The sequence below is a fragment of the Sphaerodactylus townsendi genome, linkage group LG05 (assembly GCF_021028975.2).
Source record: "Sphaerodactylus townsendi isolate TG3544 linkage group LG05, MPM_Stown_v2.3, whole genome shotgun sequence".
NCBI classification, from domain to species: Eukaryota; Metazoa; Chordata; class Lepidosauria; order Squamata; family Sphaerodactylidae; genus Sphaerodactylus; species Sphaerodactylus townsendi.
In genome coordinates this window covers 93534095-93561381 of record NC_059429.1, presented here as the reverse complement: position 1 = coordinate 93561381, position 27287 = coordinate 93534095, and the positions used below count along the sequence as shown (strand labels likewise).

The 27287-nt window shown below is 40.6% G+C and overlaps 2 protein-coding genes across 2 annotated transcripts; one reads left to right on the top strand and one right to left on the bottom strand.

The window, feature by feature from the left end:
- Positions 1 to 3984: 3984 nt before the first annotated feature.
- CAPZA1 (capping actin protein of muscle Z-line subunit alpha 1) lies at positions 3985 to 27155 on the bottom strand. The gene is made up of 10 exons (XM_048499023.1): positions 27002 to 27155; positions 20208 to 20271; positions 19114 to 19165; positions 17571 to 17634; positions 15466 to 15672; positions 11759 to 11838; positions 11272 to 11350; positions 8858 to 8929; positions 5903 to 5965; positions 3985 to 5028 (listed from the first exon to the last, which is right to left on the bottom strand). Exons 1-10 carry the CDS (start codon positions 27038 to 27040, stop codon positions 4888 to 4890), a joined length of 861 nt encoding a protein of 286 aa, XP_048354980.1. The 5' UTR covers positions 27041 to 27155; the 3' UTR covers positions 3985 to 4887.
- LOC125432652 (eukaryotic translation initiation factor 1b-like) lies at positions 16917 to 17258 on the top strand. The gene has a single exon (XM_048496421.1). The coding sequence runs from the start codon at positions 16917 to 16919 to the stop codon at positions 17256 to 17258; it is 342 nt and encodes a 113-aa protein (XP_048352378.1).
- Positions 27156 to 27287: the final 132 nt, after the last annotated feature.

The window sequence follows — 27287 nt, the reverse complement described above, 5'->3', positions numbered from 1 at the left end:
ACATTGACTCCCTTGAACATATCTTGCTCTTCTGCCCTAAGTACAACAGCATTAGGCCCAACTTCTCTGCCTCTTCCCCAGTCAGGTTCTCAGACCTTTCTACCAATGCAAAAATGATTTTTTGCTCAATAATCCTGAAGCTGAAATAACTGAAACTGTAGCCAAATTTCTACTGTGCATTTTAGATTAGGTTCCCTTCATTTCTGTTCACATCACTCACACTGTTCTATACTGGATTTAACCCTATTCTTTGTCCCTATGTTGTATATGCCTAACAAAGGTCTCTCAATAATAATAATAAAAATATTTCAGGCCTCCCTTTTTGCAGCTATTTCTGTGCTTGCTTGCTTCTGCTTTTAAGCTGCCTATAACAAATTCATCACCAGGACGAACCATTTAAAATGGAGGTTCTTTTGGTTCGTCTCGGTCAATTTTGAATTAAGTGGATAGTTTGGATCCATTCCAATTTGTTTTCAGGCCTGGTTATGAGAATGAAATGGCCTTGGTCACCCTGGTGGATGACATGCTCAGAGAGATGGAGTGCAACCCTATTAATTCACATGGGGATGGAACCTGGGCAGAATAGGGACCTCAGTGGGGTACAATGTCATAGAATTATAGAGTTGGAAGAGACCACAAGGGCCATCAAGTCCAACCCCCTGCCATGCAGGAACAGACACTCAAAACATCCCTGACAGATGGCCATCCAGCCTCTGTTGAAAAACCTCCAAAGAAGGAGACTCCACTATACTCCGAAGCAGCATATTCCTCTGTCAAACAGCCCTAACTGTTAGGAAGTTCCTCCTAATGTTTAGATGGAATCTCTTTTCCTGTGCCTTGAACCCATTACTCCTTGTACTAGTCTCTGGAGCAGCAGAAAACAAGCTTGCTCCCTCTTCAAATATTTAAACATGGCTATCATGTCACACCTTAACCTTCTCTTTGCCAAACTAAACTTACCAGGTCAGAGTCCATCCTCCAGAACATCCATCTTCTGGGCAACTGATTTCTGTAGTCTGGAGGTGAGCTGTAATTCCAGGAGATCTCTAGGTCCCACCTGGAGGCTGCCATCCCCACTAAAAACTACAACCGGTGCAGAATGCTGTGGCCAGAGACACGAGCAGATTGTGGGGATCATATCACTACAGTCTTCCAGTTACATTGGCTTCCAATTTGTTTCTGAGATCAATTCAAGGTGCTGGCATTGACCTTTAAAGCCCAGCATGGCCTGGGACCAACATGCCTTCTATAATACAACAAACCGTGCAACGTATGTTCTAGGTACCAATATGACTTCTCCCATATGAACCTTCTTGTTTCTACTTGTTATCTTCAGAGGTTCTGCTTCGGTTGTTCCTTCCATCTGAGGCTAGATGGGTGGTGACCTGAGAGAGGATTTTCTGAGTAATGGCACCACAACTTTGGACCCCTCCCGCCACTGGGAGATTCATCTATCGCCCCCCCCCTCTCTTTTTGGCATAAACTACAATAGTGGTTATTGGCCTTCCTCCTTGGTTTGAGCCATTTATGTGTCTATACTGAATTATTTTATAATTTTAACTGTTAACTGTCAACATGTTTTAATGTTTTTACACACCCCACTTTGGGGATGCTGATTGTGGGGAAAGGCAAAATAAAAATGTTTTAATTAAATTCAATTAAAAACATGTATGCAAAGGAAGGCCATGAAAGAGATACATTAAACATGGTTTTGTACAGTCAAGAAACTGAACATTTAGCCATTTCTTTCAAATTCTGAATAAGGTTTTTCAGTCTAGTCCAGCAATGGAACGTTTCTCTGAGAAACGACCATTTCAACAGAGATAAGTATGACATGGAGCCAGGAACAGGAGCCAGTGAGATAATGCATCTGGGAGCTTCAAGGCCAGAGACCCAGAGGGAGTTTTGCACACACATTCCATCTCATTAGCACAGGGAATCCTTGGCCTGGGAGTTACTTGATTGTGAGTGCATGCCAGCTGCAGAGGTATGTGGTTACGAGTCTTAGCAACATACCTGATGGCTGATTAGGATAAGGCCAACTGCGGGCCCGGATTCCTGCTCCTTGGATTTTGAACTCTGGAGTTCTAACTAGACTCTGTAACATCTATCTGTCTAGGCAACGTCTGGACCAGAGGACAAAAGTTTGAATAAGTATTCTAAGATAGCTATTTTTTTATTCCCCACTTTGCACTGATTCTATATTTGTATACTTTTGGGCATGTCTTTTAAGAAACCTTATTGATTATACTGCTGTGGTGTTATTTGGGTTTTTAATCAAATTTGGCATGTTTTGGCTATAGCTACCAAATATTTGTTTGTGGAACTCAACTTTTAAGTGTCCTGCAGGATTGTAGCATTCTGTGGGGCAGGAGACTTGGCCCTCTGTCTCTCAGCTGAGGGTTAGCTTGGAGGGGCTGCTGCTGGTTCATGGGCAGTGAGGATTCACTTCCCAGTATTGTACATATTCCAGCAGGAAAGGCTTCACTGATGCAAGGCCGAGATGGGGTGATTTTAATCACTTTTTTTTCTTCCCCATTTTGTTTTGCTGTTCGTCCACAATCCCACCATTAGCATTTCAGTGCTCATGGGAGGTGCTCCTCTGCCAGTGCCTTTCACTGGTGCCACTACATTTTTCAAGTACATGACTTATTGTCAAGTGATAGCCATCCTTGCATGAATCAACGTAACACATCAAGAAATTATACCTAGCACTGATGTAAATGTAGGGTTTTTTTTGGGGGGGTGGGGGTGCGCATGATACTCATTTTTCCAAAAGCTTTTCCTAAGGAACTTTCCTTTATCATATGACCTTAAGAAAATTTATTCCACAGCTGCAAAGCAATTATGGATTGACAACCACTTAGATGTTGAAAGCAAGGTGTTTATTATAACAGCAGGAAGGAAACATTCACCCCACTATTATGGATGTGGCCAGAAATACAGGGATGCAGTTGTGGATCTTCATTTAAACATGATGGAGGGTACTTCTGTAGGCAAGAAACAATCTCTGCCTAATCTCTTAACACAGAGACATGGCAATCCACAGACCCAGAATAGAACAATCTTGGAGAGGGGCAAAAACAAAAGAGTAATAGAATAATATAACTTTTGGTAAATAAGAAATGTACTAATATCAGTAGGTATAGGTCTGAATCCAGGAGGAAGAAGCTTCTGAGAATGGCAAAAATGTCCAACCAAATATAGAAGTAAAGATATAGTTCAAAAATGGGTATATGAGTTGTGGTCCAACAAACACTCATATAAATAAAAAAACCTGTAAACTTATTTTATATTCTTAGCTGTGATAAAAAGTAGCAACAATGAACTAACGTAGTTTTAATATAATTTCACAAGATATTCCAGTACAGATAACTTTTACATGGTGTTTGAAGTTATCAATCATCAATATATTTAATCCTTACTGAGGCCCCATGGCTGTGGATACTTAAGTCCAGTGACTGGGGTTATTAATGAACTGGGGATATTAATGAACGGAAAACCTTACTGTATTGTCAAAGGCTTTCAGGGCCGGATTCAACTGGTTGTGGTGGGTTTTCCGGGCTGTGTGGCTGTGGTCTGGTGGATCTTGTTCCTAATGTTTCACCTGCATCTGTGGCTGGCATCTTCAGAGATGTATCACAGAGGGAAGTCTGTTACACACTGTGTCCAGTAACTGATAGGAATCTTAGCGAAAAGGCTTATGATTGTGTTGGTCTTGACTGTTAAAAACAGAACCTCCATGTTCAGAAGTACAAATTTCAGATTATTAGTTGCTGAAAACAAAAACCATAGGTAAGGCTACCTGACTACAAACAGAATCAGTGTTCTAGAGTAGATGGACTTTGGCCCAACTCAGCAAGGTCTCTCTTGCAACAGGATCTTGTTCCCAACATCAAGCTCCAAGAGATAATATCAACAAATAGCCATTAAAAAGAAGTGCTCATCTTGAGTACATCAGAAGAAAATAGCAACAGCAGAATATGCCTTGGTGCAAATTTTTATTGACCATTTGTACATGTCCATTCATACATCTCCAGTATAAATGTCATCAACTTGCCACAAAGCATTAAAGCAGAGTAAGCCCAAATTTTCCGTAAACAGTTCTGTAATTTCTTCTCAGTCTAAACAAGATGTCTCAACAGCAATCAGACAATATTTAAAAAAAAAAGAAAAATAGGGGATCCATTCTGTAAAAATGCAGATTTTTAAACGGTATTTCCAGGAAAAAGAAAGACAAAAATTCACTTGAAGAAAATGTGTCTTGATCTTTGGATAAAAAACATAAAGAATACCCCCCACCCCCACCCCTGTTCCAGAAGATCTGGCCTCCTTGGGATTCCTGGGAAGAATCATGTAAACACCTTGCAAACATTAAAAGCTAAGCATAGAGGATATTGCTAGGTGGAAATTGGCAGTCATGGGGGCAGGTTAGGACAAGGTCTACCTGGTGCAGTGTGATATTTTAAAACTGCCACAAGTCCTGTTGACCTGAATGCAACACCTGGCGTGCTAGTAAGAGTTCTGGAACAGTACCCCCAAAACTACCAGCTTGCCTTTTTTAAAAGGGCTTTCCCAGCTAAGACGTTTTCCAACCAACACAAGAACAGAGTGATATCACCGGTTTCATATTGGCTGAATGAAGAAATCCTACTAGGAAATGCATGGATACTGTTTCACAAGAAATTTACATGGCAAAGACAAACAACACACAGACAATGCAATGTATTCAGCAGTCCTTCATGAGACTAGAAAACCTGTTAACTCTGAAAGCCCTAGACAAATGCCAGCATGTCAGAGAAACCTCCTACTTGTCATAGGAACACATTTTGTGGTTTGCTTTTTTTTGTTTTTTGCATGCTAACATTTCCGACACCTTTCCAGCTCTTAGGCATTCTGCATTTCTTTGCCAATCTTGTAACTGAGGATTTTGTTCCAGTCAATCTTGGTACGGGTGACAGGCAGTTGCCGGCGTAAGGCTTTGAATGTGGTGTCTGACATAGTCTGGTAATTTTCACTGATTGCTGTCTGCAAACAATTAAGAAGGCTTGAGGTTAAAATTCTTTTAAAAATATACCTACAAGATCATTTAAAACAAAGGTTAACCTATTGTCAAAGCCTGAAAGATATATGGCCTTCTTGAATCCCCACAAAGCACACTTACAGACAGAAGGACACCCGTGAAATCAATTACACATTGCAGAACAAGAACTGTAGAGCAAAAATAGAGACAAGCAACTGAACCAGTTATACTGGTCAAAAGATCAAAAGGTTTATATCAAAATCTACTACAATCATATCGGAAATAGGAAAAGGCATGAATCAGATTTTAAAGGAAAAAGTGGAAAGGATGATTGAAGCTAAATTCTCCCAAAGTTTATATTCTCAATTTCTGTTCCTCCGGGCACGCCCCTCTCATGGGGCTCAGGTGTAGTACTGGAGCCTGACTCAGATAAAGGGGAGTCTGGGGAACTGACTGAAGAAAAATAAGCTGCAGGCTCCATAAATAAGGCCTTCCATTTTCTAGATAACCATGGAAGATCCAGACTTAATGAATCTGTAGCCATCTATCTCGACACAAACCCAGATGTATTGAGGGCAAGCTCTGGTGTTATGAAAAGTCTGTATCTTGCATTTCCCTCAAAAGTGTTGTAATACATATAACTTTGTCTCATAGACTACATACCAATGTAGCAGCTTTCATCACTCAGGCCCCTTCCACACACACTACATCATTGCTCCTACCAACAAACCAGGAACAGAGAACTCATTATGTGCCCACCTGCGACTCCCCCAAATGTGTATTCATTTTCTGGGATCAAGTTCATAATTAGATTTGAGGATTTATAGTTTTCTCAGTTAAAATGAATATCAAAACAAGTTTTAAAAACAGTGCTCTTACCTGATACTCATTTTCTGCATTTTCAATAATTTTAATAAAATCCTTGGCTGTCTGAACATCATTCTACAAAAACAAGATGCAACACTGGGTCTATCATCATGTAGTGAAGCTTCTAAATAAATCTGTGTATCATTCAAGCAATACAGAAAATGAAAAATGACTGCCTTCTGCAGGAAAAAGCAATGCAGACTGAATCTGTAAGCCACACAGGCTGTTAACCTTATAATCAGGTCTAGAATTCTGTGAACACACAGCTTGGGGTCTAGAATGTGTTATGCAAACAGAATACATTTCAATTTGTTATCATACAATCCTGGTTACACAATTTTCTATCATATTCATTTTGTGATGTAACATACGAAGAATACATGTGACTCTTCAGACTTAACGCTATGTACACAGGACTTTCTTGACCTTCTACGGCTTCTGATTGGGGGATAGACTTCACCTTGGTTTACATTCTTCCCTACAAATAAGGATTAAACTGTGGTTTTGAATCCTGTTTTTCAAGGAAGAACTCAACCCTCACAGTCTGTGTGTTCATACATGGCAGCAAATCATGGTTTGCCAAAGCGATCTTTTATTAGATCTCTATTTGCAAGGGTAAGGAGGATAAAGCATATGAATCTAAGGACTGCTGAGGCTCATTCAAATAGTGTTATAGCTAAAGCATGATTTAGAGCTGTAGCCAACCACAAAGTTATTGCCACAGCTTAACTTCAGTAACACAGTACAGGTCCTTGCAGCAATATTTTAATAACTCTACACAGCCAATCAAATCTCCAATAGCCAATGAGAAGTTTTGCTGGGCAGAAGTCCTCTCTGGTTCCAACCCCCTTGGCGGGTGCCAGGAAAACTGTCAGTGGATGCCTATGAGCATCATATTGTGAACCCTTGTGTTAGGTATTCTTAACTCAGAAGTAAGATACACATGGCTTTTCTCTAAAGGAGAGAGAAGGCAGCTTTCAAGCATAAAGTAGGTATATTATTTTAGTACAAGCAGCATGCCTTCCTAGATAACTCTCTATACATGCCATTCAAGGTACTTATTTTCCACCACAGTAAGGTACTTGCTTGCCTTCCATTGTCATCTCAGTAAAAAATAAATTAAAAAACCTCCAGTCATGCCCTAACATTGATTTTCGCGTGAACTTCCATGAGTCTCAGCTCACTTCTTCAGATGCTTTTAAGAGAAAATCATTTTTTCAGATTTGTGTAAATAAAATTATGCAAGGGGAAGGGGGGAGCCAGAGAAGAGCTTTGGATGAATCATACATCTTTCAGGTGTGAATTTGGTGCAAGGGATTTGAATGGATTTGCTTGTTACACATAATGGATGATGAGAAAGGTCAGGTTCCACCCTATCATGGAGTCCAGGTAAACAATGAAAGAAGCCGATTAAGCAGCGAATTGTCTAACTCATAAGAAAATGAACTGACATCAGTGAAAAGTTATAGCATGATACAACGTAAGCTACTCCTATTCAATACAATGTAAGCTACTCCTATTCAAAATTATAATAAGGAAATCCAACTCTCCAAGTCTGCATGAGGGAGTGTTTAATTTCTTTTTAAAATATTATTTATGTATTTTTTTTAAAAAACGTTATTCATACATATCCAAACATCATACTCATAATTTATTATAAACCTGGTAAAAATACAGATATCATGCAAATAATTTGTTATAAACCTCATTCAAAATATCATGCATTAAAACAAACACAGATCTAACAGCCCAATCCAGAGCCTGTGATGGTAGAACACAGCACCACTTCAGAGCTTTCCCGCCACCTCCATTGAGCTCTATGGACTTATATCACCCACTCTATGGGCTTAGATCACCAAAAGGGTGGGGTAAGCCTAAACCCCCAGCGCCGATGTTCAGGTGGGCAAAGGCTGGGAGGAAGCTGACTAATGTCATCTTTGCTCCCTGGTCATGCCAGCATAGCTTTTTGTGCCAGTTGGCCTAGGCAAGGGCAGTGACTACCGGATTGGGTGCTGCAGAGCCATGCAGCACCTGGCACCAGAGTAAATGACTGGATGTGACATCATTGTGACTTGGGCTGGAGCCATTTGGCTATCTCGACTGGCGAGTCCTCAGCAGTCTCCCCAGCCCAGATCAGCACTGGGAGTGGGGGCTGCTACCTTGGCTGGCGAGCCCAGAACAGCATTGAGGGAGTGCTGATAAGCTCTCTCAAGGGGCTGAATCCTGCCCCTGGGGCAAATGTTTGCCACCCCTGCATTAGATGATTTAGGGAGGTTATCTGAACCTTAGCCAACCCAATGAAATGTCTTCACCCAGGTCTTCACAAACCTCCAGACAACCAGCCCCCAAGAGATCTCCAAAAACAGGCCCAACCAGTTCTGAGGTGGTCAGGCAAGATGTTAAGTACATAGGCAGCCGGGAGGCTCAAAGATACCAGGGAGGTCCCGAAACCACCAAAGGAGGTCTAAGAAACCCAAGACACTGGAACTGGATATCGCTGAGGCATCTGGAGCCAACATCTAATGGGGCCATCTGAAGCTGAAAGTGAGGCTTGGTTAGTCAGTTGCCAGAGCCAACAATCCTCAAAAGCCAAATCTTCAACCCCTCCTTCCCCCCTTCTCAGCAGGGGACCACAGTAAGTAACTCAACATTGCAATATCTCAATGTCAGCAGGGTCTTTATAGCTGGGGGTGGGGAACTGGTAGAAACTGGCCTGCTTACCCTGTTCACTTTTGGTTTTAGCAGTCTTAGTAGTGTTCCTAGCTCTGCAACCCTAGAGGTGAATGATTGAGGTATGAGCCAGTTCTCAAATTTAAGTAGAAACCAATCAGCTAGCCCTGGCACAGTCTTCAGGAGTCGTAACTGATAAAACAGCTCGTAAATTACCATTGCCAAGGATGGTAATTGCAAATCTGAAAGCAGATTTACATACAGCAAAAGAAAGAACTGATGAAATGTTCTACTCACCGAAACTGCTACAGAATCCTGTATGTCTTTGTGACTAACCAGTTGTACGTTACCATCTTCATAGTAATGCACCTAAATTAAAGTAAGAACCATACAGATTTAAGTGCCGTCACAGTGGTATTTAGAGGTTTCAAATTTGTTTGCAGGGCCACTAAGCTAAGAAGAGGAGTTTGGATTTATATTCTCCTTTTCTCTCCTGTAAGGAGATTCAAAGGGGCTTACAATCTCCTCCCTCCCCCCCACCCCGTGAGATGGGTGGAGCTGAGAGAGCTCTGAAGAACTGTGACTAGCCCAAGGTCACCCAGCTGGCATGTGTTGGAGTGCACAGGCTAATCTAGGTCCCCAGACAAGCCTGCACAGCTCAAGTAGCAGAACAGGGAATCAAACCTGGTTCTCCAGATTAGAGTGCACCTGTTCTTAACCACTATGCCACTGCTGCTGTCCTCCCACCCCAACAGTAAAGTACTTCAACCCTAATTCATAGCGGAATAAAGGCATAAGCCAAATTTATTTTCTGTAGAGTTTTGTTATTCTTTTTTTAAACAGGCCAGGTATTTTCCATATCACTCTAGAATTACAGCAGTGGGAAATGGTTCATGGCATTATAAGCTAAAGCTTGTTCACATCATATGGAATAAAAAAGAAAACTTTAAATCACCAGGATAAGCGGCGCTCTCTCTCTCTCTAGTTGGTCCTACTGGCACAAGAAGGGGGGACGATATCGCCTGATCCCTTTCTTTGTGACCATTTGTCCACATGGGTCCCATGATCCTCAACATGTCCTTTTCGGGGTTAAAAATGTTCCTTCTTCCCTCTTGCACCAGTGGAAAAGATGTTAAGATGAAATCCTACATTTTCATATGCCCTTCTTTATTTAAAACATTCACTGTATACTGAAAAATCCTATGGCCAGCTTAGAATGGCTTCTTCACTTCTAGGGTTTCACTTCATCTATCTTTTGTAGAATTTAATGAAACATTGAGTAGCAAACCCAAAAAGTAAAATTTCACCACAGTCTACAAAGATTGCAAAAATTGGGATGGGGATGTCGCCATGCATGTACACTTCTGCAGTCTTAATATACCCTTGCATTATAACACATAAACCAAAATAGAAATGTGTTCAAAGCTACTGCTGTGTTCACTAAACACTAACAAAAATACAGTTTTAAGCACACAAAACACTAGTTTTGAAAAGTTTCATTTTTTAATTTTTATATTGCAATAAAGAGGTGTGCTCTTCCTGGGATTTCCAAATCTTGGGGTTGTACGAGTACACATCCAAGTGAGTTTTGCTCAAAAGAATTCCTGAAGTGAGTGTTTGCTGACGCTGAGAGAAGGAAATGGCGCAAGTATCAAAATACAAACCTCTTCCCCTAAAACTGTTTAACAAAAACCCCACAGATCAAATTTTATTTTGAAGAATAGGCTGAGAAAGTCAGCTAGGGATGGAGGTTGATTTGTAAAATTTAATATGCACATTTTTGGGGTAAAATTATATTTTAGTGCAATGTGTTGCTGCAGTCCTTGTGTTATTGTCTGTGCAAATGAAACTGTGCCACAAGATTTCCTTTTTCATTCACACATTACTAGAACTGAGTAAATGACAACATGAGTCTGCTAGAGGCAGTTATAATGCTAATTTTTTAGCATTGCGATATTTATATTTTTATGTTTTTGAACAAATCATGGAAGGTGTCAGCCAGCATAGCTCTCATTAAATCTAGACCAGCACCATGAGTTTTCTTCAGGGGGAAGCCCCATAGAATCTACCAGGGGAATTATTCCCTGGCATTATGGGAAGCTCCCTGTAGCAAAGGGAAATTCTTCTCTTTGGGGTTCCAGCCTCCTATCATAGACATTTCACATCAGGTAAGGTTCAGGCAAATTAATGTAGTAGTCCATTTAAGGAAAAGCACAGATATAGTGCCCCGACTAGGGAAAGAAGGCTTATTGTCTTTATTGCACACTTCTTTTCCATTTAAGGCCCACATAGGGCCTCCAGGTCAGCTTCAGTGGGAGAACTGTCTTCCACAATTTTGGTGACCATCTTTGGACCTTTCTTACTTCAGGTATAAGACCATGACTTGGTTTTCCCTCCACTGCACTGAGGCACTTTTTTGGTCTGGAACGCCTTTGCCTTTGACCAAGATACAGCAGGCCCTTTCCCACTCCATTCTCCTCCGGCTGCCATTTACCTGTTGTTTCCTAGCCATGGCCAGTTCTGGCCTTCCTTGCATTGCTCATGAGTAGCTTTGTGTTTTTGAGGTTTTTTCCTTCCTGCTCCCCAACAATTATGGCAGATCTGTCCTGGTCACTTGCTACTTACCTGGTGTTCCTCATAGTGCCTTCCCCCCCACCCCCACCTCCCGCTCCCCCTCTGGCATGGAATGTCAGCAGCATTGCATAACTGACCTGGATCTTGAGTACAGCAACCACCTGAGCCGTAGGTGGTGTGATGGTAAACTTCCACTCTGACCTCCAGCGCCCATTCCTACATAAAAGAGAGCAGATGCTGACCATGAACAAAACAAAACAACTTCCCACAGGGAAAGAACCATGAGACTCAATTTCCTGTCTCTATAAGATCATGCATAAAGTAACTCTTCCCTAAATAGCTTTATCTAAGCATGATAATGATTTGAATGCTTTTACTTCTGATGGCAAATTCAGCTGCAAATAATTTAGATGGCAACTTGGATAGAGATTAACACAGGAGAAAATTGGGAGTGTGCTCCTTGACCATTACTTAACGACATATCTGTGATGAGTTATTATTATTCAGAGCAAGTTGCTAACTAAATATAGACAGACACATTTCAGATCTATGGGGAAGGAAGCCAGGGTAGAAGACACATTTGTGCAAAATACAATTTGCAGAGAAGTATTTTAGACATGTTACCAGAAGTTTTTGGGCTGAAACTGGTGACTCTCAATGCAAGCAATGACCGTTGGCTGCCCATCTATAGTCTTCCCATAAACCTGTTGCCAAAAAGAAAGTATACAAAGTAAGATATACTGGAAGCCAAACCTGATTACCCTTAAATGTTAAAACAGCTCACCTTATGGTTTCTCCTACTGTATTGCTTTAATATTTAAAGGCCTGCCAACCTGACGACAGGTCTAACTGCTTGGGCCCTTACCACCCAAATCATTACTACCAACCACAGCCACTTGACGAGGACTAACTTGAAAGAAATTCAGCTAGTTAATTTGAAAGCATACCAGACTAAAATCTCATCGTCTACTTTCCTGAGGACTGTTGAAGTCAGAGATGTGACAGAAAAATGTCCAGTGATTTCTTTGTGTGTGTATAATTTTCCATTTCTATTATAACATTAGGCAAACTGGGCAGTTCCAAAGCTATGTGTGATTTTCAGCTGATTATCCCCAGGAAATGTGTACATCCACATGTTTTATTGATTTCTAAACTGGGATGAGGAGATAAAACCACACATACAATGATCCAAATTTTTTAAAATCAAGTTATAAATATTCTTATACTTCTGTACCTCCTCTCACAGGATGGCAGAGATATTGTAATCGCCAATCTGATATGAGGCTAACAAGTAATACAAGTGATGAGGTGTCCCAGTGACCTCCATGGAAGAGAGTTATAACAACTGTTGAAACAGATGAGTGGACAACCAGGCCCAAGGAATATCAAGCACAGCTCTTTAGAAAAGAGAATACTAAGGGGGAACACAATAGAAGTGCATGCACTGGGTAGAAAGAGTTGGCGTAGAGAGCTTTTTCACCCGCTCTCAAAATATTAGAAGTCAAGGGCATCCAATGAAACTGATGGGCAATAAGTTCTAGATGGACAAAAGGAAATGCTTCCTTATACAAATGACTAAAATGTGGAATCTGTTGCCTGAAAATGTAGTCATGGCCACTAACTCAGAAAGCCTTAGAATAGAAGGGTCTATCTGTGGCTACTAGACCTTGTGACTAAAAGGAACTTCCACATTCAGAAGCAGTAAATCTCTGAATATCAGATCTCAGAGGCAAAGACAGGGGAAGGGCTCAGCCTTTATGTCCTGTTGTTGGCCTTCCATAGTAACTGGTTGGCCAGTATGTGAAACAGAATGCTGGGCTAGATGGACCATTGGTCTAAACCAGAAGAGTTCTTCTTATGGTATGCCAAAATGAGTGGATCAATAGTTTTCAGCATCTTCAGTTTCCATCTTAAATTCAAACAATGTAAAGGAAACACATGGTATATTGCTTTCGCATTTGTGCATGTATTATTCACCATTAAATGAGTCCAGTAGCACCTTAGACTAACAATATTTATTCCAGGGTACATTTTTATAAGCTAGACCTCACTTCCTCAGATGTTATTTTGCACACATACATAACAAAAATATGGGGGAGGAAGGAAAGGGTTGGGACTGACAGAGGAACCTGTAATACATTTATGTGGGTATAATTTTCTGTTTAAGGGACTGGAAGAGGTCGGGTGAGGTTATTACACATAAAAATGTTGAGAGGTCAAAGGTTACAGTCTCTTTCTCATGGGGTGCAGATGAACAAAAGTATAGCTAACAGATTCCAAACCAAGCCCCTCTGCCCCATATCCCTACTGTAATTTTCTTTCAAAATGTGTGCAAAATAACTTCTCTCTAATTGGCACCTGAATAAGCAATCTTACATAAGTTCATGCCTGAATCAGTGTTGTCAGTCTTTAAGGAATCACAAGATTCTATATCACTCCACAAAACTGCTGAGGAGGCAGTGTGACCCCTGCGCAGACATAAATGCCACTGATGCCAGCATAAGGAGCATTTAGAAGAAGAGTAGAAGAAGAGTTTGGATTTATATCCCCCCTCTCTCTCCTGTAGGAGACTCAAAGGGGCTTACAAACTCCTTATCCTCCCCCCCCCCACAACAAACACCCTGTGAGGTGGGTGGGGCTGAGAGAGCTCCAAAAAGCTGTGACTAGCCCAAGGTCACCCAGCTGGCATGTGTGGGAGTGCACACACTGAATTCCCCAGATAAGCCTCCACAGATTAGAATGCACCTGCTCTTAACCACTACGCCACTGCTGCTCCCTTTACACCAGTATAGTGGGACTTATGCCGGTGCTGAGGAGCCATATGGCAGCATGACACATGGGCGCCAACGCAGCCGCAGCACCAATGCTCCTCTGGTGCAGGAGCCTGTGCCACTGCCAAAGGGGATGCTGCCAGGGGTCAAGCCAGCTTGGGTCAGCTTTGTAACAAACTTGAAAAGTCCAGTCAAAAGTAACACTCAAAAGCTCTTTATTGTGCTGGCAGTCATTGTTGAAAACAAGCAATGCAAGTTCTGAAGACTTCAGAACTCAGATAGCAGTTTAATACAGTATCAAACCCCGCCAATGAAAGGAAAACACACGCAGGCAAGCAAAGATAATACCAAGCCAGAATCTCCCAGCCCAGGCACATAGCCAGAACAGACAGGCGGGAAAAAACCAAGGACGAGGAACACACTAACATCACCCTGGCAAGCCTCTTGAACACTTTTGGCCCAGGAATGCTGGCACAGACTTGCATCTGCAGAAAGGCAGGTTTGGGGGAGATTTCAAAGAAGTCCAGGGGAGCATCACTTTCCCCCGCAAATCCCACATTACTGGTTATATCTCATGTGTGTCGTGTGCATGTTTCTCCACTACACTCCCCTATTGCCTGCACATCCAGAAGATTTCACTTCTGTTACACTTAAATTGTACAGTAAGTTCTAGGTAATTTCTGCAGTGAAGATATCAGGAAATTGAGAGTGCAAAGAACAGCCATGAGGGAACTAGAAAAGACCCTTAAGTGTCAGGATGTGTTGCTGGTGACCAAGATCATGATTAATTTATAGTATAATATTTCCCATTACAGTGTGTAGGTGTGAAAGTTGGACACTGAAAAAAAGCTAATGGGAAGATTAATCTGAAATGGGGTACTGGAGGTGTGTTCAATGGATACCATGGACCATAAAGACAAATAAGTGGGTTCTAGATCAAATCAAGGCTAAGCTCTCTCTAAAGGTTAAATGACTAAACTGAGGCTATTGTATTTTGGTCAAATTTTGAGAAAACAAAACACCAGAAAAGGTAATAATGCTAGGAAAAGTTGAAGGCAGCAGGGAAAGGGGAAGACCCAACATCAGATGGATTCATTTAATTTTAAAAAGCCACGGCCTTCAGTTTCCACGACTTGAGCAAGGCTGTTAATAATAAGACATTTTGAAGCCATACGTTGGAAATGACTTGAAGGCACAGAACATACACACTATTCTGAAGGTATCTTATGCACAGATCCATAGAACTATTTAATAATTTCCTTCTAAACTAAGGGCAGGTGAAGGAGGAGGTAAGTTGGTTCTACAGTATCCATATTGGATTACGAATCTGTTAAAGCTCATGGAAAATGTCTCAGTGTGCTTTAATTCAACATTCAACAACTATCTCTGGAAGATCATACATAAATACTAAAACACTCATATACTAATAGCCTATTCTAACACATAAGGAAAAACATTTTAACATTTGTACAGTTAAATTACAAATACAAATACAGTTAAATTACTGATGTTCTCTATATAAAGCAATGTGTCACCATAAAAAGAGGTTGGATACTTAACAGTACAAAAGCCATGAGGGTAGTGATCCTTCACATAGGCTCTCAATGCATTGTCGCAAGCATCCCTCCAAGACTTGAGTGCTGCATCTGTGTCCTCTGGCTGGGAATCACTGGCTTCTTTCCTTAAATGGTCGAACTTAAAGGAAAGTTTGTTCCTTGGGTCTAAAAATCGGCCATTGCCCAGATCACCATGTTCTGTAATTAATACCTTAAGAAGAAAACCAGTCCATAATGAGAACAGTAACTTAAACACAGATTTCTGTGCCAGATTTCCTTAGCTATTGTTTCATGAAAGTTAGTTATTTATAACTCTGTACTTTCTTCCAGGGCAGAAATTCCTGTGACTTTGTGGACAGAAATTTCACTTTTTCCACACATGACCAACTGAGCTGGGAAGGGACAGCTTATCAAATTGGATCAAATGAATTGAACTGATCACCGGTCATCCCCCCCACCCCCATCCTGAAGAGCATAATTATGGCAATATTGTATATATATAGTGAAGCCTAGGAGTTGAAATTCTGCTTTGTGAAAACCACAATTAGAAGTTGGACTCTCTCCTTCCAGTGAAAACAACTGTTCAGGGTACTTCTACACACACAGAGAGAAGCTTGGCCTATAGGCACAGGAGTCGCATGAAGATCAGAAGGGCAAAGATGGCCCTCCAGAATTCATTATATAAACCAAAGACAGAACTACATGAGAGGCTTATGTGAATGGGTCACTTGAATGTGACACTGCAATACTAACAGTTTGTTAAACAGGTGAAAAACCTTATGCAGGTGTCTACTACTCTATCACAAGGAAGATATCACCCCAACTTATCAACAGATCAATTCTACTTTTAACTACTAAGACTTGTGGAGAACAAAATGTTTAGTCAGAGACCAATATAAACCCTGGGGTCATGGTGATATGGCTTGAATATAGATCAGCATTGAAAACCTGATGATGCAGTTTTTGTGCTTGATCAAACATGTGTCAGAGTCTTCAATACCCTGCTACATTTTAAAGCACTGTTACCTTTTTTGGGTACTGCTTTAAAACACATAGGGACAGGCTCAAAATTACAGATTGCACAAAACCTTCTTTTAGCACACACAGTTCAGTATAGATGTAGCCAATACCCTTGAAGAATTCCAATATGTCATTTTCTGAGTAAAGTGTTCAAAGAGAAAAAAAATATGCTAACTGGTGGTCAAGTTTATATTCAACTCCATCTTTCTATCCAGACTTCTGTAAAAAGGGATCTGAACATCTAATTATTTATAAAGAAACATCACTGTTATTGTACCCATTCCTCCTCTCCCCACCTTAGGTCTCCTCTGTTGTCAAGCACTCACCAGTTTGGCATTTCTCTTTTTTTCTCCCTTTACTGCAGAACCTGAAAGAGCCCTGGGTGAATCCAGCTGCAGCCTTTTCTCCCCAAGCAGGGCCCAGCCATAGAGTGGCATGTCCACTATTCAGAACCTCCAATCCTTTGACCCCTTTGCTGATGCAATTAAGGGTGATGGCTTACTCCTGACAGGGACTAAAGACTGCATCCATGTCCAACAACGAAATGGGAGAAGAACACTAACTACTGTTCAGGGAACTGCAGATGACTATGACAAAAAGAAACTTGTGAAAGCTTTCACAAAGAAATTTGCCTGTAATGGTACTGTGATTGGGCATCCTGAATGTGAGGAAACAGTCCGGCTGCAAGGTGACCAGAAGAAGGACACCTGCCCATTCCTCCTGGGGCTTGGAACTGTTAAGAAAGACAGCTGGAGGTTCATCACTTCAAAAATGTAGGTGCCCACATGGAGAACTCTGCAGTCTTTGTTCTTACTCAAGCTGGGTACTCAGTGAAATATGATTCTTTGCAGTAAACAGATTTCCAATTCAAAATCTGATTTTGCTTTTGCATGACTACAGAAAACATATGGAGTGTAGATCGGAAACATATAAGAAAACTGTGGTAAGACAGTAACAAAAGATCCTTGAGAATTTTAACACATTTCCAGTGGAAATCATTTACTGGTGATAGTTCAGTATATTATGTACCACCTGATATGTAAAGTACAATACGTTATCACCAGGGGAGGGGTGGATCATTTCAATTACCTGGTCATCGTACCCTTCTATCTTCACAGGAGTGAACTGATCCATGTTATACTGAGCAAATGCGCTTTCAAAAACAGAACATATATTAACATTAGATTCTCTTCAGAATCACATTCACAAGTCTGACTTTGATTATACATACTCCACCACCACCACCACCTTTCAAGATTTACTGCACAAAAAACTGCTAATGAACACGTCACACAGCGGTCGGCAACATAGATATTAGAATACAATATCATAAATTAACCAAGGGAATCAACAAAATAGCTTGATAGGTTAGCTTAGATGTAGTTATTTAAAATGAATTAAAATATACAAATATATTAGTTTTCCAATGTTCAGAACCAGACAGTGCTATAGTCAGCCAAAATGGATTTTTTTTCATTTTCATACATTTTGGCCAAGATGTAAAGAATTGCTTTAAATATACCTGGTAGGATTTTTGAGGTTATTTTGCTTATGGCACACCACAGTTTGTTCTAGCTTTCAAAAGCAGTTTGCTTGCAGCAGTGGAGAGAGGCTGTTCCAGAAATTCAAGAGTAAAATGCCTTTTGGCACACAGAACGAGTCATGTGCATCTTTGTAGCCTACCTTTAATATCTTTTTAAGAAGCACAAACTGCATTCCCAGTTATTTTACACATGCAAAATACAGACCTGGGCCAGGTTAGCCTGATCTCATCATATCTCAGAAGCTGAGCAGGGTCAATTGACCCTCTCAAGTATTTGGATGGGTGACCTCCAAGGAATACAAGGGGTGTGACGCAGAGACAGGCAATGGTAAATCACCTCTAAACATTTCTTGCCTTGAAAACCCAATGGGGGGGGGGCAGGGGGGCTGAAAGGGTCTGTGAAAATGGCACGTGGCTTCACTGGCAAATTCACCCTTCCCTGGGCACCTACCCTGGCAGTAGGAGCACTGGCAGCCACGTGACTTGCGACATACTGCTGCGAAGCCTGGAAGTTCGGGCTGCAGCGGGTTGCACTGGCATCCTGCTTGAATGCCAGTGTGGGGAGGGCAGGCTGGGGTGTTCCTGGGTGTGGAGCTGATATTAGTTGGCTCCCTTCTGAGGTTGAGGGCCAGTTGCATGGTGCAGTGGCCCTCAGACATATGCTGCCCTTTTGGTGGCATATGTCCTTTCAACTCTACAGGGCTTTTCCCTGTTCCCTGCCCCGCTGGAAAGCCCTTCTGGAGGCAGTGCTGACTCAGTGCAGCAGCCCAATGCCAGGGAGTCTGGATAGGACAGATAATGGCAAAAAAATCCCCCCCAAACAAACCCAAGTGCCCCTTTCCTTCCCTTTGATAAAACAAAACAGATACTAGTACCACTTTGGGCCCCTGTCCATGCAACAAGAAGAATTAACAAGAGGACCAAATAGGGCAGAATGATCGTGCTGTTAAGAGTAACTCCTACTAGGAAACGATAAGTCATACTGAGATTATAGAGTTGTAACTGCATGACACCACTAAGACTGAAGTACACAGAGTTCTTTATATCATGTTTTGTTTCATTTAAAAGAAAAAGAATAGCACTACTTACTGGGCTGCCCCTTCCCTAAGAAGATTGTCATTGTTAAGCAGCAATCGAACATCTAGGAATATAAATATCCATGTAGATTAGCAACAATTCCTCTACTACAATGTATGCATTTAATGTTACCTAGAAAAACAGCAGATTCATCACTGTCTAGTATCATAGTACCCTGATCTGTCTAGTATTATAGTACCCTGAATTGCATGGAGAAAAAAAGCTATCAATGATTTCTCAGGCAAAAAATAGCAAAAAAGCTATTGGTTCTCAATCAGATAATAAGGCCAGAACTTATTGTTAGCTACAAGGACGTGGAAACACTGAAGGCATACAGAGGAGCACGGTAAGTTTTTCCTGTTCAGATTTTGCATTTTCATGAATCACTCTAGAGGACTCTGATAAATCTCAAAGGATATTAAAAAGGTAGATGGCAAAATCCAGGTGCATCTTAGATAAGTGTAACCCCTGCACAAAAATACTTTTCTGGTATGGCTATTAAAGATTAACAGATAAATTCCCAACATTCTTCTGTTTTCGTAGAACAAAAGGCTTTACTCAGCTGAAAGCAAGTATGAACTGTTTTATCACCCTTCTCAGAGACACAGAAATAAGAAGAAAATCACAGTCCTCATTTCTCTGCCAGAAAAATAAAAGTGCCTCAGCTTCAACCAGTTCAGGACCATGTTGCCCACCAGTCTAACATGAATAATTTATTATTTTAGGTGCTAGAGATGCTGGTGTGACAATTCCGCCAAAGAACCAAACTATTTATTTGCTTCCTTTATATTCCAAATTTCTCCCCAGTGGAGGCCCAAAGCAGCTTTACATTGTTCTCTTTTCTTCCATTTAATCCTCACAACCACCCTGTGAGGCAAATTAAAAAGACTGTATGACTATCCTCAAGTGACTATGGAAGAATGGAGATTGCATCTGGAATCTCCCATTGAGGATTCCAACAGTATAAACACTACACTAACTTAAGGACATTTGGGCCTTACATAGTACAATACTGACTTCTAGTTGGATACTACAAGCTTGCACTGTTTGCTCTGCCCGTGATAAAATGCAAAACATGCATAAACAATTTTGTTCTCTTAACTTACCATTAAACACTTCATTGAATTCTCCAGGTGGTGCATGAGTGATGAATTTTGCAGCTATACGCACCTGCACATAAAGGAGGTAAACATTAGTGGAGTCATCTTATTCAGACATCTCAAATTGTTATGGCCACAGAACACATGTGGTGGCAACAGATGCAGCTCTAGCACAGTCATACCTCAAGTCAACAGAGGAAATGTATGCCTGGTGGCTGCATTTCAGTTTCATCAAAGAAATCCTGAAATAAGTACCATATATACTCGTGTATAAGTCGACCCGCATATAAGTCGAGGCACCTAATTTTACCACAAACAACTGGGAAACCTTATTGACTCGCATATAAGTCAAGGGTGGGAAATGCAGCAGCTACTGGTAAATTTCAAAAATAAAAATAGATACCAATAAAATTACATTAATTGAGCCATCAGTAGGTTAAATGTTTTTGAATATTTATTTCAAAGAAAAACTGTAAACTAGCTCTGTAAGTGGAAAAGAGGGTCAACAAAAACAATATGGTCTCAACAATAACTTTAAAAGTACAAAAACCTTAGCTCAACCAGCAATCAAGCTAAAAATCCTTCAAAACTGGATTTTTGGTCAGGGGAGGAATGTTTATGTTAGCAGTACCAACATTTCAGAGTATCTTTAGGGGATGGGGCACCCACTTTGAGGGTCCATAACTTTGGACCCCCAGAACAAAACTTTACCAAACTTGGGTGGTATCGTCAGGAGTATCTTGAAAAATCCCTGAAATTTTGGTGCTGCTAGCTTAACAACTGCACCCCCTGGAGGCCGACAAAGTAAATACCTTAAAATATTTTTTAAAATACACCTCACTCGCATATAAGTTGAGGGGGGCTTCTTCAGCACAAAAAATGTGCTGAAAAATTCGACTTATATGTGAGTATATACGGTATATTCATTTTTTCCTTTGGCAATAAAAAGCAATATGCATCAGTAGAGGACTAAGTCATGTCAGAGATGGCCAACCTTTCTATGTTCAGGGCCCTGTATTGAATTGTTGTACATGTGACAGAATTGACAGGTGCAACTATTCAAACCACTTCAGCACTATGACAGGGCAAGATGTCAATGCAAAACTTATGAAACAATGCAAAATTGACAAAATGGTCATTAGTAAAAGGCTGGCCAACCCAGCATTAAACATTTGAATGTGATCTAATTCGTTATGTTATTCTTATACTCATATATTGGTTTTAACAGTGTAAGGTCAATATTAATTGTGTATTCCTGATCCCATGACCCACATGATTTTTTCAAAAACAAGTCATGCCAGACTAATGTTATCACTTTTTTTTGATAGAGTGACAAGCTTGGTAAATGAAGGGAATTTTGTGGATGCAGTGCATCTTGATTTTAGTAAGGCCTTTGACAAGGTTTCCATGACGTTTTTTCCAACAAGTTAGTAAAATGTGGGCTAGACAATGCTACTGTTAGATGGATTTGTAATGCACAGATATAGGATGGGGGATACCTGGCTTGACAACAGTACATGTGAATGGGATCTGGGAGTTTTAGTAGACCACAAACTGAACATGAGTGAGCAGTGTGTTGTGGCAGTTAAGAAAGCCAATACAATTCTGGACTGCATTAATAGGAATATAGTGTCCAGACAGAGGGACATAATAGTACCACTCTATTCTACATTGGTCAGACTACACCTGGAATATTGTGTCCAGGTCTGGGCACCAGAATTCAAGACAGATATTGGCAAGCTGGAATGGGTCTAGAGGGCGACCAAAATTAAAGGTCTGGATTCCATGAAGCTTAGGGAGCAAAGTATGTTTATTTATTTTTATTTATTTATTTATTTATGGGATTTCTATACCGCCCAATGCCCAAAGGGCTCTGGGCGGTGTACAGTTTAGTCTGGAGAAAAGAACGGTAAGGGGTGATATGATAGCTATGTTTAAACATTTTAAGGGATGTCATGTGGAAGCTGGAACAAGCTTTTTTCTGCTGCTCCAGAGATTAGGACAAGGAATAATAGGTTCAAGGTACAGGAAAATAATTCTTTGGAGGTTTTTAAACAGAGGCTGGATGGCTATCAATCAGGAATGCTTTGATTGTGTATTCCTGCATGGCAGGAGGTTGGACTTGATGGCTCTTGCAGTCTCTTCCAACTCAATGACTCTATGACTTTTGTCTTCTCATAATATGACCTATTGTCTCAGTTTAGTCATTTTAGCTTTTAGGGGACAGTTCAGGCTTCCTTTGAACTATTACAAGCATCATGGTCCTCTCTTATCCATGAGATGCCAGTAAGGCTGGCTGCATACATACACACCACAAGTACCACTCACATTATCTTCCTCTCCATTCTTCTTTGAAAAACTCAGTCATATGCAAACAACCTGAGTACTTTGCAAAAAAAGCAGACATATATCAAGCCTTCACTGCCTTCCAATTCTATGCAACAAAATGGAAAAAGGCACTTTTGCAGTCATTTGGGAGAAGAAATTGCTACATTTTCAGGTTGTTAAAGAGTGTGTGTGTGTGTGTGTGAGTGAGTGAGTGAGTGAGTGAAAGAAGAAACAATAGAATACATTTTCCCACTATGATCAAGCTATCTCTACTTCTGATTTAAAAAAAAGGGGGGGGGGGGAAGGGATTGGTCTGAGACACAAATTACCATATTAAAGCTGGTAAAAAGACTTCTAACCCATATTTTCCCCACAGGCTTTACAGAGCACTCCCTTAGATGGCCGAAAGCTTCTTCCAAACTATAGCGTGTGCTTTTATTAGAAAGTGCAACTGTAAGCATGACACTCTGGTTGCATTAAAGCTCTGCTACAAATACGGTGCTCAGAGGATACACAACTTTGTCTAACAAGCACCAGGATCTATTTCAGCAGAGAGAGCCCCAGGGCCTTGATCATCTTCAGCTACAGTCTTCTTTCTATGGTCTCCACAAAGAACAAGCTGACAAAAAGGAGAAGGTGAAACACTGGCAGAAAACACAGACCTCTTTGATCATGAAATTGTCTCATGTAGTCACTCTTAATCAATTATAATCAAACACAATCAGAAGGCTTTCACAAATTCCAACCCATTCTCAGCCTTTTAAGCAAATGATTGATAACAAAAAACTAAAGGTAAGCTAAGGACAGCCCTATCCATGCACAGGGCAAAGCAAGCAAACAATAAGCATTTACATCAGGTCATACATAATATTGGTTACTTTTTTGAGAAAAATAAAGGTCTGATGACCATGACTGAAACTAATGAGCAGTGCTTTTTGTTCAACAGAACTAAGCCCTAGTGTGCACCGTGTTCTCATAAGCCATATGAGTTAAAGTGCTTTCAGGCTTCCCTGGACTGGTGTGTCATTTTGGCATCATCTTTTGTTCTCAAATTGTTCATATAGACAGCTCTTGCTGTTCTTGAGGAAGCAAGGACCTGTTTTCCTGGTAAATTGCTTTTATTTCACATTAAATGAAGACTTCATTTTTCTAAAGGGAAAATGGTCCAGAACAACTTTTAATTTAGTTGTTATGCAGACTATACATACTTAAATGGAGCTCAATCCACCAAATGCGGCAGCTCTTCAGCCTTCCATCTTTGAAAGGGAGAGAGTGCCATTTTCTCTCACACACTTCATGAAGTTACAGGAATTTCACAGTGCCTGCTAGAATAAGCTCATGAACTCTGAAAGATTGAAGAAGAGAGAATTTACAGCTCTTATGTAGTTTAACTCACTTACTTTGCAATACTGACTCTGCAGGCCTCTGGCTATGTTCTGGGTGGTATGCTTCGACTTATGCACGACTGGTACTAACTTGCAACAGGTGCTTTTGTATGAGAAAATTGCCTTTTAGTCTGTTTTAAACCTGTGGATGTTCTCTCCTATCCCATAACTAATTTGTCTCAGTACCCACTCTAAAGAAAATGGTGCATAAACTAACCATCAGTAGTGGCAGAATGTTGGGTAGAGAAGAACTGTACTGGTGTGGAAGACTCAGAGGATACCAGTGCTGTGCCTTTCATGCCCAATCTATTACTGGGGAGAGATTCTCTGCTCCTAACCTTTGATTCCCTTTAAATATATGCCTTGAATCACTTACTTGAGTCAGCTGAGGTTCTGTGTTGAAACTTCTTGTGCACTGTGATTCAGAGTATGACAAACGAATGGTGAGACTTGTCTAATCCCTTCTTAGAGGTATGTGAGCTTGATGACAGATACTTTCCATTACCTACTTTAGTGCAGCAGCTAAAATGTTGCATTTTGTTCCAGGAAACTCAAAATTCAAGTTCCTGCTTCATAAAACATATTGGGCAGCCTTAGGCAAACCATAGCTTATGTAACAGTGTCCTTGTGTAAGAAACTAAAAGGAGTTTTGAACTGACGGCTTACTGAATTTATGCCAGTTTGAAATCATCCATGCTTGCTATGATTATGCTTTCTTTTTTATCATGTTCAACATGCAATGTTAATCTCTCTTGCAATTAGCTCATCTATGTCTCATGGAATGTAGGCTGGAGGTATAACTATGTGAGTGAGAGTGGCTAGGTATGACTGCATCCCCTTGAAGGCCATGAGAAGGTGAACTACAAGCAGGTATGTCCCACTGCTTGCAGCAAACACAAACAAAAGACACTTGTCCAATATGCAGGGAACTCTTTGCTTTAACAAGCCATTTGGCTCCTATTGTACAATGTGAAGGAACTCAGATTTAATTTCATAAAAAAATGAAAGGAATAATATATGTTCAGAACAAAAGTTCCACAAAGTTCCATTCAAACCATCAAATAAAAAGCTGGGACTTTGTTTTAGAAACAAAACAAACATGAGGTGGTAACTCATTTCCCTTTGCTTATCATTAAAAATATTATCTGTTCTCATAAGCCATATGAGTTAAAGCAAATAAAATATTCTTGCTATTGCACTGATTGGGAAGGGTAGCAGTTTCTCCAGTTCTGGATGACCTGAGATGAATGTGCATGAAGAAGGAAGTTAATACAACTTACACACTGGTATTCATGTATGGGCAACAGGAAAGAGAAAAACCCTATAACCTAGTTACCACACCCTTTTTCAACAGGCTTGAATAAAAAACAAACATGATACATTGGCACATCATGTTTTTAGTATTCCACTGTTGTAGTCAAATCTAAGAACTGTGTTACAACTGAAAAGAGCTTCAGAGATGACCAGTACTTTGTTGTTCCATTTTCTTAGTGATGCTTAAGGCAAGTTTTATGCAGCATGAGAAGCAAATACTGAAAAAGAAAATTAAATAAAGTCCCTATATTTACCCTATGAACCTTTATTTGGTGACTTTATTTTCTGCCATGGCTCTCAACCTTGCACGTTCACACTTTACACAGATATGGTGCAGACCAACTACACATTTCAAATCCAGAGTCAACCATGTTTCAGGGTGAAACAAATGAAGTTCTGTTTATCACAACAGGGAAAAATAAAATTTAGACAAACACATGGCTATAGTTCCTCAACCATTATCTACAAGAGAACACACTGTCAAAAATTCAAACAAAAAATAAGTCTACCAAGGAATTGACTGCTTCCCCCTTCTACTTGAAATACAAGGATTCATTCCACTATGCCTTGACATGCACAAAACATCTATTGCTGGGGGAGGGGGGGGGCAACCCGCAGTCTGGATATCACCTGGAAATAGTCTGCTTCCTATGAGAGAGGGGCAAAGTCACAAAAATGCACAGTAGATGAAAAGAAAACAAACTTCTCAGAAATTAGAGACCAAGACAGAGGTTGTTAGATTGCAGATAGGCAAAAGCTTTCCAAACAACTGAGAAAATACTTTGACAAAAGGAGGACACAGTACACACACTTTGTTTGTTCCATAGACATCTTGAACAAAATTTATTTCTCAAGCAATATAAAGTTCTATAAAATCTGTTAATTGAGGCCTGGTTAACATAGGCTGGAGAACAAGACCACTGTATAAACTTCAAGTGATAGTCCGGTTTTAAATGCCTCTTCACATTAAAAAAAACAAACTAGCACAGCACAAACTATCCACTTGTTCCCTTTGCTTGCTATATTGGTTTTCTATTTACTAAGAATTTTTAACATGGTGGATTATTCCACAGTGTGATCCTCCACCTGTAATCCGACACAATACAGTTTATTCTGCACACTCAGCATTTTACAAACTTCTTCCCACCTCCTTCTTTCACATATGCAAATCAAGCCTGAGGCAAAAAAAAATGACACTATACAGGTAGTGATCAGCAATTCCTCTTTCAAACTGCTTTCACCTTTCTTTTTAACAAAAGTTATTTTCTATGCCCATTCTTATTAAAGAATCATATCATATTGACCCAACGCTTTAGGTCAATAATCCTAGGTGGGCTTCATTATTTGAACTATGCCAAACTATTTTCTCCACAAGAAACACTACTTGAGGAGCTAGCCTAAAAACTTTGCTCCTGGAATGTCTCTCTTCTTAGGAGACGGAGAAGGCTACCTTTCTCAAAATCCAGATTTAACGGAACAGGTCCAACTCAGAGGAAGTCATTCACACCACACCATAACCAGCCAAGGGATAATGAATAATATTTAATTAGCAGGATTAAAAACAAAATAATGGGTGAAAAAACCAAAGAGAATGCAACAGAATCCTACTCCACTCTCCTTCTTAAGAGAGTAGAGCAGATCTTTCAGTTTATAAACCTTCCCATTACAGGACGAACAAGGACAATAAAGGAATTTTCCTCAATACATGGCTAGGATAACTATTCTCTTAAATCCATTCCCAGAATACCCAGAAACAGCTCGCTAACTTCCTACCTTCTCCTCATCCGACACCCGATCTTCAAAGTCCGCCATTTTGGCTTCTCTGGACCCAACCCAGCCCCACCTGTCACCCCCGCGCAAAGGGCGGCGGGACGGAGGACTAGTTGGGGCTGCGACAATGCCTTCTCCAGCCGGATGTGAACCTTAGCGTTCGGTCGCACTCGAAATCCTCATAGAAGCAAGTGAGCGCCATGATAGTTACGGGCACGCGGGCTCTTTAAAGGTAAGCCACCATCGTAACACCGACAGAAGTTAAAGAGCGCCATTTTGACTAGGGGCA